At 36.8% G+C, this 18,787-nt stretch overlaps 1 protein-coding gene across 8 annotated transcripts in view; it reads left to right on the top strand.

The window, feature by feature from the left end:
* LOC134797108 (dachshund homolog 2) overlaps positions 1 to 18,787 on the top strand; it is a 174,328-nt gene that overhangs the window by 110,859 nt on the left and 44,682 nt on the right. For 6 of the 8 annotated variants that reach the window (XM_063769342.1, XM_063769358.1, XM_063769364.1 and 3 more), the window contains one exon: positions 2,780 to 2,995. In XM_063769342.1, the coding sequence (XP_063625412.1) occupies positions 2,780 to 2,995 (216 nt within the window). The remainder of the gene's footprint in view (positions 1 to 2,779; positions 2,996 to 18,787) is intronic. The other 2 variants (XM_063769350.1, XM_063769396.1) reach the window with 1 other exon arrangement.

An 18,787-nucleotide genomic window follows, 5' to 3' on the forward strand; every position in this document is an offset into this window, starting at 1 on the left:
CGATTTATGAAACTTAATACAGTCTGCAGAAGGCAAGTGCGGAGTTTATGTCGTAGGTAATCGTAATAATTTGGCATTTGCGCGTACTGGGCGATTAAGGTATTGATGCGCCTTTCCCATACGTTATCTCATGACATGATCCCTAGACATCGCACGTTTGCTCGTAATGGGTGTATATAATAAAATCTTATTACGATTATCCTCTACGTTGCCCTCCGTTGATGTATGAATAGGGATTTAAAGGACTCATTTTCCATTGTGAATTTTACCCTTATTTCTGCCACGCATTATCAGATTTACATGGCTATTATGGGCCATGTTAGTGATGCTGGGTCAATCAAACAGTCCATTAATTGACTGAACATCTTACGCGCGTTGCCACACGAGTAATTTATTTCAACTACTCGTAATAGAGTTAAGGCACACAATATTTTGTTATTAATGTATGTATTGGAATATTAAAAATGATTGCTAGACAATGATGAATTATTTATTAGCATTATTTTAAATTGTTTGTTTGTTACACATTTTGCGGTATAAAATATGTATATACAACTCCCTTGCTTTTAATCAGTTCACTTATTTTTGTTCAAGTTATCTATTACTGTAATCATAAATAAAATCACTTGAACAAAAGGCGATAACCGCTCATTACATCCATAAACATATTAAAACTAGATTGAAAGATAGCATTTAAAATAGTGTTTGTGTATTATTAAAACGATAATGAAAAGAAATAACTGTGAGAAGAGTTTTTATGTTTCTGTGTTCATTAACGTGGAAGTGAGGGAAATAATAGAACATGAACACGAGTCAGTGACGGCAGCGCTAATCACAACACCCATCCACAAATATAACTAGTCTGCGCTCACAATAGCTAAATCAAGTGAAACAATAAGGATTGTCTATTGTAGTTATGTACAAAATGTTCGGAGACCGTGGGAACGGATAGCTGTCTACGATTATAGGAAAATGCTCACTCGGCCACGGCTTACGGGATGAGCCTCGAGAAAATTGAGTAAACAATGGGTTTGATGTCGACACCGATTAAACACCTCAAATAAATTATTTCGACGTGGTACGCTATTTCGCAGGCGATTCGATATTTCAAAATCAATCATATGCATGTTTGTTTAAAATAAATTACATCGATCCGCGTGATCAGTGATCACGCAGCACGCTTGTCCTGAACTCATTAAAGTGCTCTTTCCAAATCGTGTCATTCAACTTTCGTCTTTGCCCGTCTAAGATTACCTCTTTCTTTCAATCACTAATCTCACTTTTTACGTTGATTTCATTTATAAGCCTCAAGTAATTCATTTCTTATCTTGTTACTATCTAAATGTCTAACTTGGATGCATAATAATAGAGTTTAGTTTCGAGTGATGAGTTCTGATAGGATTCTGTTAATTGGCCTTATTAGGGAGATGGTGTTGTGACAAGCGGAGAGTGCTATCGTGAGCATCGACAATGACGAAACGATGTTGTCTTCATTATTTGATGAGCATTCACTATGTTGTCAGTTAAATTAAATGTATCGATAGATTATTCATATTCGTGGCGTGGGAGAGCAAAATTAAAAACGCTTTTTATGCGTGAGGTCTTCATATTGAGGAGATTAGTTTCATTTGATAATTTTGTGGTGAACAAATGTAAATGTGTGAGTAAATGAAATATAATTTTACTATAATTTAGTAGGTATACGTGTATATAGTATTAATATAACCTATAACAAAGTGAAGAGTAACATTGGAATGCGAAATTTGCATTTGTAGCAGGATTACTTTTTATCAAAATTTGATGCAACAAAGGATATTCCCGTTTATAATATAATAATTTTTCATTGCTGAATCCTTGTGCAATAATTATAATCATTTTGTATTGCAATAATAACTGCGCTGAATGATACGAGCACGCGATGGGCTTGTAAGTCGGTATTGCTCGCTTATTTTTACCGATACCATTTAGAGTAGTAAGCTTTTATGATTTATAATACCAAGCGCGGGTAGCTAATAAATAAAGTTGAATTTGTAATGTAGGCTACTTCATTCGCAATAGAGTTAACAAAGTTTGTTCTATTTTATGAGACAAATTATGTATAACTATCGTATACCTACATAAAATCTATTTAGTCGATATTTCTAAGACTCCTGTCTAACATGCTTCTGAAATGTGATATTCGTCGAGTGTAGGTAATCAATAATAGCAAGATACTAATACTCGCATTATTCAGTTTTTAGGGTTCCGTACCCAAAGGGTAAAACGGGACCCTATTACTAAGACTTCGCTGTCCGTCCGTCCGTCCGTCCGTCTGTCACCAGGCTGTATCTCACGAACCGTGATAGCTAGACAGTTGAAATTTTCACAGATGATGTATTTCTGTTGCCGCTATAACAACAAATACTAAAAACAGAATAAAATAAAGATTTAAATGGGGCTCCCATACAACAAACGTGATTTTTGACGAAAGTTAAGCAACGTCGGGAGTGGTCAGTATTTGGATGGGTGACCGTTTTTTTTTTGCTTTTTTTTTGTTTTTTTTTTTTTTTGCGTTATGGTACGGAACCCTTCGTGCGCGAGTCCGACTCGCACTTGCCCGGTTTTTTTTTTACCGTCTCAATCGGTCCTTTTGGATCATGATTACGGGTGTGGGTTTATTCATTCCTGGGGCTGATATTCAGGTTAAGGTCCTTTGTTTTTTGCGTGGAATTGCGCGAATCTTCTGCTAGTTTATGATCGTGTGTGTGATATCCACTAATTTGTAGACACCCTTGTCTAGGAGCAGATCTGAGCGACAACGACCGCGACCTGCCGACGTCCGGGTCGCCCGCGCCCGTGAGCTACGCGGCGCAGGCGACGCCGCCCGTGCCCGTCGACCCCACGGCGGACACGCTGGTCTCCTCCACCGAGACCCTGCTCCGGAACATCCAGGGGCTGCTCAAGGTGGCGGCGGATAACGCGCGCCAGCAGGAGCGCCAGATCAGTTACGAGAAGGGTGAGTTCACTACTGAGCTATTTTTAGAAATCAACCTTTTTTTGTCTACAGTACCTAGGTACTAATAAATCTAATAAAATACATAAAGTCTGCGAACCCCTTGCATTGTTAGATTGCCACTTAGATACTACTCGTTCGACAGAGGAGAAAAGCTGGTTGTAGATAATCCTTAAATGTACCTATTGGTAATGGTTAGAACAAAAACAACAACGGGTTGCACTCCGGGAGTGCCGGCAGAAGTGAAAACTCAATGATATTGCAACTCATTTTTCGATCAGGTCACGTGTCCGTCTTACGTCTTACGAATCTTACGGTCACGTGACCTGTCGCGAGTTTAACATTTTTCCCCATCACAAAAAGTGCACAGCGCCGCTAAAGAAGTTTTCACTTCAAAAACATAATCTTTCAGATGCAAATAAGTATATGTATTCCCTCGGCTGGTACCATAACTAAATAGGTCTTACTCTATTCCTAACCTCATTAGGTATCTCATTAATTATATTTGAAAAAAAAAAACAAAAAAGTGACTTAAGTATTTCAGCTCATAATTCTCGAGAGTATCTGGGCAATGTAAATGATGTACCTTCTTAATTCTAACCTTTAACTAAGCAACGTAGCTGATAGGTATACCTAAATAGGCAGGTTCATTTTAATTCTGCTTCCTTGAAAGCTCTTAATGTGTGTTGTATAAGCGCTTATGACTGTTATAAAAGAGAATTTATATCGATTACTATTTTATCGAGGAAGAACATAACCTAGACAGACAGTTGATTTTATAATTAATGGATTTTGAACTTAGTTCACATTATGATCATGCTAACGCTTTCTAAGAAAATGTTACGGTTTCTAAATTTACATATGAAATTATTATAAGATGGAGACACTGCTGCAGGAAGGTTTATCGATGTAAATGCTGTAATCGATATTAGTCGAGATCCAGCGCGAGTCGATTCCGCGTAACATAACGTAAGCAACGCTGATTAGACCCTCTTAATATCGAAAAGCACGTACTTTTATAACTTACTAGTTTTCCATTCCTGTAGGTCTGCTCGCCGTCTCGCGTAACGACACTCGAAGCATTTGCATCGCATTATGACCAGACTATTTATTGCGTTATTACGATAAATTATTAAAATTAGAAAATAGTCGGTAAACAGCGGTTTTGTTGCCATTATTTATAAGTACAGTCGCATGGGTCACTTTGAGCTAAGACTGCGTCCTTACATATAATAATATAACATACACTGTGTCCTACACAGTGTAAAACAATCGCGAGTTTTACCGATGTAGGTAATTACGTCCTTCGCCATTATCCTATTTACTCACAGACGTAGTCGCTCGGGCAACATGTGTTATTATGAACGAATAACGACCAGATGAATAATATAGTGAAATTCAGAATGGTTACGTAGTCATAAACCTAACATTAAAGTAACCCTCGACAGGAGGAGACAGGACGGGTCTGTGCCGTTCTTCATGCGGGCTGATGTCGTGCCTTTTGCAAATAGCCGTAGAACAGATGCGTCTGAGTTATAGCCCGGCCCACTATCATTACACACGATTCCATTCGGACAGCATAATTATTTAATTGATATTTCTGCGAGTTATTTATTCACGTCATTCCGTGTTTTCCATGAGAAACTCTCTGTGCGTTATGGTTCGAAAGCTGCAATAACAACTGTAGAACGAAATTATTGGAAAGCATTATCTAATTTATTTTAATACGCGATGTTCGTTTGCGTTGAGACCGCTCTTCCATTCACGCGAGTGTTCAGCAATATTTTGATAGATGGCGCTGCTTGTCTGCAACACTATATACCCTTTATTACTCAAAACATTGTAATCAAACAGCAATAGTTATTGAACAAAGATGTATTTAATCGCTTCCATAACGTCTTTCGTGTTAAGAACATACGCGTGGCATTAATTTAATTATATTATGTATACCTACTGAAATAACATAACTTACCTATCAAATTATGCATCCTCAAAAAATTTCAGTGTATTTATTCGAAAGTTATTTTATTACAATATGTATTAAGATTTGATATAGGTACACTACATAGGTACCAAGGCATAGGTAAGTTAACTTCCGGTAAAAATGGAAATTACGATGGGATTTTAACATTATTCAATTCGTCGAATTCTAAACAAAAGAAACGAAAACACAATTGTTGGCCATAAAATACAGTGAGGTCGGGGAGAAAATTCGCGGGGCGAGTCATCATCAAACTTGAATATCAATATTGCGCCGCGGGCCAATTGTATTAATAAACAAAACAAAATGAGAAATAATAATGCTATAGGCCAACAAAAGGTTCCATTTCTCCCCCCTGATACATAAGTAACCGCTAAAGGAATAGCTCCCTAATCCGATAAGAGTAAGAGTCGAAATCGCGTACAATGCCAACCGGTAATTTTGTTATTACGATAATAAAAATATTGTTGATGAAACATTTTTCGAATCAATGTGTCTGGCGATCTTTACCGTTGAATTTTTAAAGAAATTACAGCAATCACTCGGTTGGTTCGCTTCGGGAATTGATAGGTGTTACTGGACGCGAACCTCGCGATTTAGTTGGTCCCTTTGATTAGACGTTATAATATAAGTTACTAACCTAAACTAACCTGTCTTTTATTTTGTTACCTTTCGTTTGAGCCAAAACACATTGCGTTTGCTTATACTTAGCTTACATTCTTTCTATAGAAACGTGTAAACATAGCAGCATAGGTCATAACGACACCCCTCGGTCCCATACAAATGGCAGATCACTATCTAGGCACATTCGCTGACAATTTTTACACTACTGCAGAACGGGTGACGAACAGACAGAACGAGTGCACATTCACTGCCTTATCAGATAACCACAGGAAGGGTTGTTTGAAAGGCCTGTGCTATGATAAAATGCTGTCGATTCGTTCGCGTAAATAGAAAGGCTATGAATGGGAAATAGGTGTCATATTGCGGGCTTTTCAAGTGCCGTTTTCGTTGTTCACTACCTATTGATAAACATGCACAGACACTATATAGTACTAAACTAACGTAGTGTTGTAGGAGCCGGGGATTGGATATTTTTATAAATCATAGATAAGTTCAACGCAAGTCCATCACGCAAGGGGAATTCAAATTCAATAAGAATCATTGGTTTGCCTAACCTCCTTTGCCACCCGTCATAATTCATAGTAAATTATAAAAAAATGTTAGGAGTAACTTAAATACGACAAAATTTTTACAAACTAAAATTATAACTTTACATCAACTCGTTCCTGTCTCTTGCTGCATTTCTTTAACGTAGGTAACCTTTAGCGGTCAATACATTACATTAACGCATTCTGCGGTCAATCGAAAAAATAAAACATTCTGAACAAGCGAAATCGGTCTGATGCGATCGTCGCGACATAAATCTACTTCGGCTACTCTTTTAAGCCTTTATCCCTGTTAATTCTTACCGCTTAGTTTATTTCTGAGCGAATGGCCGCTCTTGTTGCCCAGGACTTGTTTCGCTCTTTTGTTTTACAACTATCAGTTTTTGTTAAGCTAAGTGCTGTTCAACGGACAAATGGCACACACGGGCAGATAGAGCTCTGCTTTATGGGATCAGTTGCTCAATAAATTAGGGATTTAATTTGTTCACAACCTTGGTATATATATAAACGAATTTTAGCTTGCTCTTATTATGTTAATAATTCAAAACAAATCTTGACATTAGAAATAACCATCGCACCGAAACACTACCTATTCCTTATATTTATTTATTTAAACTTTATTGCACAAAATATATACAATAATGTACAAATGGCGGACAAATGGCAAATGGTGAGAATAGATGGATATTCTGGATTGCTAACAATGTTTCAATCCGCACTATCCCGTCTACCTACTCTCACTCCACTACATTAATAGAAACACTTAAACAAACATAGCGATCAGATTGACCGGCAATCTAAACTCATGTTTACCATTTACAAACACGGAAAACCCTAATCAATGAATGTGTAAGCCCTAGTTTCGCCCGTCATTGGTGACGGAAAATGGCAAACACAAGTTGCCTAAGGGAAACAGCCCATCAATAACCGAAGTGACCGATGGAACAAACACGAACTGGCCAATGATAAAAACTGATGAGCAAATAGACAGACGGGTCTTGTGTACTCAACTAATGGATTCAATTGATATGAAAGCTTTTACAATGCTGACGACGTCGCGTCGTTATCGTGCTGAATTACCGGCGGTTACATGAATTTGCGTACGATTTTCTAGTTGATAACATTTGGATACATTTTAATGCTGCATTTTTTGACCTATCAAGAGACACAATGGCACGTGGACTCGTGGACGATACTGAAGAATGCCTCTTTTGGTCGTTGAGCCATATTAGTTAGTTAGTTCGTTTTTTTTGTATTCTTGTTTTCATAGATTGTGATCCATTTTCATTGCTCTTGAACGTGAACTTCTCTGCATCTCTTTTGTTCTTCCTTATTAAAAAAAAGTGATGCAACACGAATATTTGTGCAAATAAGGTGATGAAAATACGCAGATAATTCGTTTATGGCTCTGAAGATTCTGACGATTTAATTTATAACCTAGGTGACTTACCTCTGCCTCTTTTCGCAGACCAGGAACTGCCTACAGGGACCGTGGATATTGATGAGGAACCTGGGTTTAAACGTATCCTTGTTTGCCATCAACGTATTAAAAAATGTTAAACGTTACTTATTAGTGAACCCTTACAAAATTATACAAACATGTCAGTCACAATTCAAACTCCTATTTACTGATAGGATTTGTCAGTAAAGCGGTCCATCACGAAGCAGGCCATAACTCAAACTCGCTAGCTCCCATCGCAGTAGACCGGTGTGCTAATTTAGAATAGCTTAAACGTTTTAAAATCCAAGTGCACTTAGGTCGTTTTGCACTAGCATCGTAGTACAAACAACCGCCCCCAGCGGCTAACGAGCCACCGCGAGATGCGCCGGAGTCGATAGCCAACGACGCATTGTTGCCGCGCCGCGCCAGCTTTCGCACCATTGTGAAGAGGTGCTGCAAAAATCGTCGAATTCGATCTCTGTTTGTTTACTTCAACTTTTAACTTGAATTATGAGATCTATGATTTTTGTTTCACGTAAGCTATAGAAAGATTGTAAGAGACTAGAGTCGGACCACGCTAAGTTTTCATGACAAGTGCTAGTCAAGTATGGTGATTATAGGGATACAGGTATGCATTCTTACTGCCAAGTCTGTGCAAAGTTAGCGTGGCCATAGTCTAGTGCAAAGTTTTGGCTTCAATAGCACTGAAAAATTTTAAATTACATGGATCATTTGCTGGACAATCCACGAAATTGTCTACAACCGGAAACAGTCACTGGCTTATATTTTTGGTGCTTGACTTTCCAGTACCTACGTACTATAAAATATAAAATATATATAAAATAGTAGGTGTTAACAATATACTAGACGGCGAAAGCCCTTTCAAGATTATTCAGCATTAAGATACGAGTAGGCGTTTAGTTTTAAATTGAGTTTTAATTATAACATACATATAAAACTCATACCCGTACCTTTGCGCGATTAGTTATTGACTTCTATAAGGTTTCCTATTCCTACACAATGTGCTCGCTGGACTAAGTAAACCATAAGGCGACAGCTGAGCATTAAGTCATGTGCACAGTTACGCGGATAGCATAGCTAGTTATTTTAACTATCCAGCTAATCGTTATGTGAAAGATCAATGTTGTGTCAGTGATAAAAATGCTTTAAAGGATTCGTTTTCAACTGTATGCTAACTTGAATTGATTGCTGGCACAGTAAACAGAACGGGCGCGCGCATTAAAGAGCTCTACAGACCTTACAACTAATTGCATGCGATTTTCGATACATTGCCGACTAAAGAAGTGCAACAAATTCAATCATTGTCAATGTGTAAACACGCATGCGATTTGCAAAGTGAGTGGAGGAGCTCTTTAAGCATTTAGTTTGCGACTTCAGCATCGTTTTTGTAACCTTAATTTGTTTTTGATACCTTTTTGATCGCCAAGTGTATAGGTGAAAGAAGCGAGTTTGTTATAGAATGAGCGTTCGTTGATTAGACATCAACCTCGCGCTCGAACTGTGCACAGCCCTTAAAATGGCATTCCCGCAATGTACCGATACGCGACATCGGCCATATTGGATTACTGCGCGTGTCGCTCCGGTTACGATGCGCGCGCGCACGAGACTCGACCACACACACGCTAATACCTATTGGCCAAGTTTATCTTAGCCGTGGTTTAGCAAATTACTATGTGCGAGCCATGACGCGTATAAATATAATACTTTTTTTAAATTAATTAGTGATGTTTTAATTGTTCTCGATTAATACCTGGTATTTGTTAGTACACACATGTAACACACATTTACACAATGAGTTGATAATTCTCAAAAAAACAACAATTCTATATCAACCAAATCTTAATGCCAACCAGCCATTTTTGTCTGTTATATCCGGTAGGAGAAGTTAAATAATTACGTTTATTTTCTTAGGGGAAAACTTTGGAGCGTGTTGCTTTACCGCCAGCGGCGTTCATGTGCTCAAATATTAACAGTGGAAATATTAAATTTCATCTGAACAATATCAAAATTACTTTTACATGCTTATTTATTAAGTCAGTACAAATGAATTATATTTCCTTTAATTTTTAAATATACCTATTTATTTTAAGGGAACTTAGTGCAATCAATTAATTGTATCAATTTTCTGGTCTATATAGTGACTTTCATAATACCTATGGTCAGAGCATTATATCTATAAAGGTTCCTGAATAGAAAATATATTTGAAAATTAATAGGTAGGTAATATGTCGGCCTCTGTTTACCTAAGCTTAAGGATACCGACATCGACATTTGAAGTACGTTTTCGTTCGTATAACTTTAGGGTAGGTACACGTGGATACTTGTGCGTATAGTAGAGACCTAATATCACCACCAAACATTTATTTTTATTATTAAATATTTATATATGCTCAGAATATACACAAAACTTGCTTAAAATTCCTATTTGCATATTCCATTAAAACTAGCAAACTTTACAAAAACAATAATTTGAATTTGGAATTATTGTTTCCGCACATTGAGTATGTTAAATTGTTAATCTATTTTCTCGAGCAGCAGAGGGTTAAATACTTATTCCGCCCGGGGCTTGTAACTATTGTAAGGGGATATTTTGTAAGGGTGTATATATGTTAACACTTAAGGGGACATACGTCGTTTGGTTTTGACGCGGGTAGTCTGAACCCTGAAGTCGCCGATGTGGAAACGGCGCTATGTAATCCGTTTTGGTTTGGCTTTGAATAAGAATTGACTGGGGCGGGAAACCTCCATATTGTCGCTTTACTTTCGTATGAATCCTCCGATTTTAAAACGAGTAAAGTAATTATAGGTCTGCCACATACTTACGCGGTTGACGGAGTACTTGCGCGGTGGTTTTACAGTATAACATAGCTTAGTTTAGTGCCTAAATAAATCTAGTCCGAATATTTAATCATTACGTAATTAATATACTTAATGCTAATCAAACGCACTGAGCCAAGTCTTTAACTGGCCCGCAGTTCGCCATAATAACTTTTTGATATCTAAGTACCTCAAGTTAATCGTAGACCTATATATATAACCGAATAGGATTGAACCCTTCCGTTATTGAATTTGCCATATGGGAAACCAACACTATCGAAAAAAAAATGAAATTTTCCAGTTTTTGATTCACAATTACCTAATAAAAAACGGTATTATTTGTTAGGCGGATTTGTAGCAAATTTCAATATAAATTATATACATATACCTACCTACCTTTGATTGCCATGAATTTCTTTACAGTCTACTAGTTAAGATGCTACTATTGGGTCAGTTTTCAGGACCCCTCCGCGTTAAAAATGTATATATAACACTAAATCTTAAATGTATTGTTTATTCAGGATTAACATTTTTGAGGTAGTAAATTTCTTTTTAGTAGGTAATTATTAAAAAAAAAAACGGTCAAGTGCGAGTCGGACTCGCGTTCCAAGAGTTCCGTACATTACCCAATTTTTAACAATGTATTTATTTATGTGAACGTGAATGAAACGTCTTCAAAAAATCTGTAGAGGTCGGATCTAAAACTAATTAAGTCCGACTCACGCTTGACTGCACATTTCTAATAGGTTTTCCTGTCATCTTTAAAGTAAAGTAAGAACGTAAAGAACTATTTTGTCTATTTTTTTCGAAATAAACGCAGTTTCGGAGATACAGGGGGGTGGGGGGGCAATGGTGGGACAGACAGACAGACAGATGAGTGATCCTATAAGGGTTCAGTTTTTTTCCTTTTGAGGTACGGAACCCTAAAAATAGGTAGGGGAGGCCCGGGAAAAACGTATATGTTAAGGGAAAGTGACAAAATAAAATACAAGTATATAATAATTTTAACTCTTAACGCCATCTATTACCGATTTTTAGAAAAAACGATAATTCTTCTTACCCGCATTATGCGTATTGCTCGGGGTATTGCTAGGGGAAGCCCTACAGTATCAATAACTTTATAAAATGTCCACGAATATATCTACAGGTAGTTATGAATTCCCAACAGTAGCTCAAATATGAATCCAGCACCGCAACAAGCTAAGAAACTCCCTCAGGATCTCAGATCTAATGTAGCTGGGAACTCCTGACCAACTGTACTAGTACTATTGCACAAACATTTCCGGTCCAATTTGAGCTTTAAAACAAAAGGACTAAGATTAAGATCAGATTGGCTGATATACTATGTCAGGATGTTTCGTGTTTGTGTACAAGTAAAGTAAAGGGGTAAAGTGAGACAATCGTAAAGTTTAATAATAATTACATTCTCAACTCTCTCCCCGCTTGTGCACAATAATTAACCGCTTGGAATTACTTAGCTGAAATAATTTAATGTGACGCACGTCGGATTGCATGTACCTCTTTATTAGGGGCTCAGGACCTGAATCTGTTGTCACTTTTAAATCATTTCATACAGGTTGTATTAAAATGCTACTGTTTTATAGTCAACGTTCCTTCAGTACTGTACCTAATATTATTTCTTATTCAATTAATATATAATAATCTATACACCAATAATCATCTAAAATATCAATCTCGTATCCAGTTTCGAGTAGAGTACCTATAAACTGCTTTTTCCCTGACTGTCAAGTGTTACTTTTAACATTAAACTCATGTAAATATAGTATTGATTTTACTGATAACATCTTATATTTACATAATACATAAAAAGAAGAATAACAGCAGCAGATAAATAAATACTCGTATTTAGGGCTAAGCAACTAACAGAAAACTATTACACATTACACCCCTACACAAGCAGCGTGTACATCATCCGACTGTTCTTAATAATTTAAACTGGTATAAACCAAGGACTAAGGGCTTTAGGCGACCATAATTAAAAGACCTCCGAGCCCTTAACGCGTCTAACCCGTTGTAGTTCAATTTATTGTGGACGTGGGATTGTCTCAACAGCGGTAACGGAACCCTTGTTTTAGTTGTAATTTACATACGGAATTACAAGGCGGAACATGTTTGACACAGTTGCGTACCGGACGAGTGATCATGATCGCGATTCTGATTTTAATTTTTTGTTCTGAAACTGTCATGGATTTGGTTTGCCAGCTGTCAAAAGAGACATTACCGGACCAGAAATGTCACTTATGCTCCACGTGGAATATTTTCAATCTCAAACTCCAGTTGTAATAAGTACCTAATATAAAACATTGTATTTATCTGTAAATTAAAAAACAAATAATGGAATATCGCGTAACCTTGTATTACCACCACGACCATGAAACATGAAACTGCTGATCCCACAGTCAAACTGTTCTTACATGTTTTGCGGAAGGTCAATAGTTGACAGAAATAAAAAACTTTTCAGAGTTCAGAGTTAACACTCGATACTGTTATCAAAAATTAATAATCCTACCCATAACTTTTAACAATATCCACTCGCACAATGCAGGCAGTACCGAAATGAAATACGTTATAGCGTGCACCTGTATCAAGACTCCTCGAGTATTAATATTCGTTATATGCAGTTAAATTTTAGAAGCGCGCAACCATCGGGAAGTTTGCACGAAAATGAAAAATTACTGGTCAGGGAGCGGCGACCGCGAAACGCTGCATAAGAAACAACTAATGAAAGCTTAGAGCCATTCGCATAAATCTCCTTTACATTTTTAATACCAATATATCCAGCGAGGGGAGCCTCCGCCCGGGAAAAAATGTAGCCGAAGAAACTCGCGGACTTTCGCGTTTATATCTTATTTAAATACCACCAGATGTTGTCCGCTTATAAATGTGTATATTTTTTAATCGGTGCCTTACCAGAGACATAATGGTATCAGCCGATCTGCCGTCAGCTGGTATGTAGATGTACAGAAGTTAATCGTGTTCGGTGGCTAATTTAAAAATCCCCTCTTGCCGGAGGATTCGCATGGCCGGGGCCGTCATCTCGCTACGGCCGCGTGATATCTCTTTTGACCCGTGGCTTTTTTATTCGCTTCGTTACCTAAGCTTTTTCGTATCGTATCGAATCTCGAGAAGTCGTGTAGTCTCATTAAAATAATACGGGGCTACTGGATAATCTTATCCAGTGTGTTCCGATCGCAGATTGGGTGCGCGTGCTCCGATAACAGCACGAGTTATTCCGACGTTGCACGCTCGATACGCTACTATACTTTTTAATCCATTTTCCAACGACATCTTCATTATTTGTACTTCTGCCCTCACTATAATATAGCTGTGAACAGCTGAACATCGTTACACGGCCTTCTTTTACGATCGTCTGCAAATATGCCTTAGTATTTATGTGGTGTTTCGGGTAAAATACGAAATGCAAATACCTTATAATATATTCATAAAATTATGTGTTACACATGTATGACAAAATCTCCGCGTCAAATAAAGTGCTACTAGACATGGTGTTTTTATTAAGAGCGTAAGCACCCGGTATTTCGAAAGCGTCTGTATTACGTGGGGTAAGAGCCGAGTGCACGGCTGTGTGAGAGGTTTTATGTTCAAATTTTCACACATAATAAAGGGAAGCAATTCTTATGATTATTAGCGTGGAGACTGCGGGAATAATCCTCCGCTGTGACAAAGCCTGTGACATCATTCGAAAATTCTAATAACAATAAAATAAAATTGCTGCCGGTTTGTAAATTTAAAAACGGCATAGGGAAGAAAATTCGGTTTCCGCACCACGGAGGCCGTTATTTCGGATTTACCTATTAAGAGTGTCATGAATATAAGACGAACAAATGTTACATTAGTTCCGCGACTGGTAAATTTAAAATACCTAATTGAATTCTTTTAATTTCACAACTGAATTCATTTTACGCTTATCTTCTGTAAGTGCTAAAATGAGCATTATTCGGGAGTCATAATTCCTTCGTTATTACTATTAATATTACACCTTAAGACTGGCAACGACTCCAGTGTTAATTCGAGCGAAAAACGACCTAACACAATTCGACGGAGAATGCTGGCTTTTGTTTCCCTTTTCAAAGTACGATTTTGGTCGCTTTCACCTTAACGCCCGTTTAAATTATTTCTCCAGTTTGAAGTCATAAATTTAAAGCAGACTTTAATTGTTATTTTAACTGCAAGCTTAACTTAGTCTTCACCAGTCGGGGGCGTGAAAATATGTCTTAATTCGCATCCTATGACTAATATTCCATTGAAATTAAATTGCTACACAATTCGCAATTTATTTTTTATGAATCTTTGTAATAGTTTATTTCTTGAATAATCTAATTGTTTAGGTATATCTTGACTTTAGTCGTTTGTCCAACTTTTTATTAAACATTTGGTCTAGGGTTTTTTGCTGGTAGGTATTGAAAATTGTTTAACGAGAATATATAATCAAAAATAATCTTAACAAAATAACCTTGTAATTTAGAGGCTTCTACCACCGACTACAATAAAAAGGTGTTTAATCTGTTTCGACAAATCTCCAAGGGCATCATGTACGAAATTTAAATATTATTGTTGTTTTTGCAGAGTGCACGAAATTGAAGGGAAATAGAATTTCGCGCCGAGCCCTGGGGGACTCCAAATCGCATTTGACTGCTGACTTTAAATAAAGCTGAAGATGTTTCCTCGTATAACTAGAGTCGGCACGGCCGCACAGGGATTAAAAATCGATCACAATACCAACTAATTACTTACTGAACATAATTAACTTGCGTAACCTGAATCGATCCTTTTGTTTATGGGTCTTCTTGATCCTTTCAATCATCTATCGACCATTGAGTTTCGGTATCATAATAATTGTCCATAATTATATATTCCCTTGAACGGAGCGCATCGTTTTTATTGTTATTTTATTTATAAAGTAATAATTTTTTCGTCGGACGCAACTCGATCAGGTTTTAAATTTGATTGATCCGATATAAAGATCGATTTAATAATAATCGAGTGTTCCGCTTTGGTGTTTTGCTTTTCTCTTGTTTTTGTCGATAAACGTTTTCATTGGATCGATTTTGTTTTCTGTCTGCTTTGTGTCTGAATTTGGATGATTTATTAGCCACTAATTTTGACGTAATTCGTTCAACGTCTTATCGATTATAATTTAGTGCCATTAAATGTTTAAAACATATGGATCGGGGATTGAATGGAAATTAAAAGTGGGCTGATTAAATGTAGGTATGGTAAGTGTTGATACGGCTGGGAACATAAGATATACGTTATATGTTAATGATAACAACTATATAGGCTTTGGGATGCAAAATAAGCTACCTATTTACTGGGCGCCATATTATTTTATTGTTAGGTACTGAAAAAAACATTTAGTTAAGCTCAGAGAGTTCCTACTTACAATTATTTGTAAATCAAATTTGTCATTATGGTTGTTACATCAATTTCATTGGTTTTAGCATTTCAAAATACTAATAGGTGTAATCTAGCTATATCGTTATCTGTCTTTTTAGCATTATGCACTTACTAGCTCTTGCCCGCGACTTCCACTACGTGGAATTAGTTATTTTATTTGGGTAGTTTATTTTCGATTATTATCGGGAACTTCAAGGGTAAAAATCAACCAGCACCCTCATTACTCATTATTTACTTTAACATTCTAGTGCATTATTTAACTTAATTATAAATACATGCTCACTTCTATCGAGTCACTTCATTATCCTAAAAAAATTACTACAAATCACTAAGTGAGCATAGTGTATTTTTCTTATTGTATGTATTAGATGTATTGTAAGAATTATGATAAAATTAACCATTTAGAAAATTTCAAAGGCAACATGATTGTGTAGTTAAGTTTTCATGCTTGGGAAAACTGTTTTCTTCGTATTTTCCCGCAGAAAGCAAAAACATGTTTAATTTTTATACGAGAGACTTTCGAACCTACCTCCACGCCCGTCTAGAAAAGTCCAAGCATATATTTATTATCTCAAGGCATACTTAATTGAAGAATATGGAATAGACTATAGAAGAATACTCCATCACCATCATAAAACAGCATTTATAAAATTTTACTAGTGCTCTCGTCATATTTAAGGGGCCCACTGATTAACAGTCCGCCGGTATCGGCCTGACAGTTGTTCGGAACTGTCAAATTTTTTTTCTAACTGTCACGCCGATACCGTCCGGCGCGGCGGACTGTTAATCAGTGGGCCCCTTTAGACATTCTGAAGTTAAAGTTGACAATGTCTGATTGGACACCAAGACGCAGAAATTGGTCTTGGATACCTATGCATCTTATATGTATTGGGTAGTGTAAGCAAGTCATGGTGGTTATTGCGAGGTGCGCGCGCGGCTGAGTACGCAACTACGGGGACCACCAGGAGCACCTAAAGGCGCCTCGCTCGCAAATCTCGAGATGGCCAGATACGCCGCATACCTACGGACCCTTAATGGCCATCCCTCGCTCGGGTAATTTACGTCGCATGTGCGAAACCACTCTTAACTAAAAGCCCTCTAAATTACACCATACACCGGGATTGATTCGGAATTAATCTCGCGCCGCTCTTATAGATTAACTTTTTATTATAAAACATAGTTTTATAAAATTTTGATCGTAAATTCTCACGCCCGCGCGGTGAAACGAAATTACTACTAATCTTTTTGATGTCTGTGACAGAAAAAACAATTTATTAAAAGCATATAATCAATATTATTATGTATGTATTTATTTTTAGCTACAAGGCACACACTTAAAAAGATAAACGTCCTACGTCTTATCCCAAATCTAAATCAGAGTATATTTTGAGTAAGCTTTCGATATAATTGAGAAATAAACAATGTAAGGAGATACAACGTTTCAATTTACAAGATCTGCGGTAGCGATAGCTCGTGCGATACTCATACCTTTATTCTGCTTGTTATAGCGGCGCAGGACTCTTGTCTGCGTTTTATCTCAGATTTCTGTGTGTCGATATGGGCCAGCTATCCTGCTTCCTCTTTGTACATTATATCATACGTGTAGATTTATATCATTAATTATTTCTATTGACTTTAAGATTATTTTATAGTACTAATAGGCATGAATATCTATAAATTATATCTCCATTAACGCATGTAGCTTTAACAGTTGTAGTTACATCAGAATGAAATATCACCGCTTTGCCTACCTACAGAAACATACCTACTTTTAAAACTTCATCAATTTCGTCATCAAATAACAAACATAGGAAGCTCACAATAGATATAGTATAGACTACGACAAATGATATATGCAAATCATAATAACTACACCACAAAGGAGGCTTTTAATATACAACGAATTAAACGCAAAAGTACATTAACTCAAGAACAAAGTATTGTTTGCTCATATTGCAGCAGTAATTAAAATGGCAGTTCGATATGGAACGAAATAATTCAACTTGCTAAATTTTGAATCTCGTATCTCGTTATATGCTATAGTTTAAAAAGCAACTTTGCTGCGCATGGAACAGTGTTCATATTTCAAAAGAAGTGAACGAAAGCGATACAAGTATATGAAAGTGACCAATAGAATTCTCGTTGTATCGAACAAGATAGTTGCGGGGCTAGTAATGTTGTTAGCCTTAAGAATCACTATTCAATTGAAGCGTATCAGATATAGGCAGTTACCAGTATTGAAATAAGTGGGTTCGGATGAATAGAAAAACATTTTCGTATCTTCATTTTGTAATAATAGTTTTTGAGAGTGTACTTTTTCCAAAATGACATCTCATTTTAATTAGGAACGTCTATACTTATTCTGAATAATTTCAACTTAAGTATGTAATACTTCGCTTCAACTGAAATCTTTGAGCAATTCCGTAAGGTGCTAACAACACAAGTTAATCAGACTGAACCCCCTACGATCTCCATTAGATAGACGCTATACCTACCTAATTGAATAAGGGACCAAATTAAACTGTGAATGAGTATGACCTCTTTCTATTCAAATTTGCCGTATTTGTCTTTACGTATGGCCGGAATTAAGTACCTCGAATCGATGCAGAAGATTAGGGCTTGATTGAAAGTTAGAGCGCTTAGGGTTGCGAGGGGGCCTTCGATTTTCTCGGTAATATGTTTGCTGTTTAGTTACAGTTTGATTAGGTACTATTGTTTGCGCCGATTTTGGAAGGTGAGCTTTATTAAAAAGTCATGTGGCTTGATCGCCCTGTTCAAATAAATGGGCATATAAACGCAAAAGATTGTTTAATTAAATTAGGTAAAAAGAGGCATGTTTCAATATTCATAGCGATTGGCCACAATTGGTCGTATATGTACAAGATTTTATTTATACTATTGTTTTATCTCGTATTAAGTTTAATAAC

The sequence above is a fragment of the Cydia splendana genome, chromosome 1 (genome assembly GCF_910591565.1).
Source record: "Cydia splendana chromosome 1, ilCydSple1.2, whole genome shotgun sequence".
NCBI lineage: Eukaryota > Metazoa > Arthropoda > Insecta > Lepidoptera > Tortricidae > Cydia > Cydia splendana.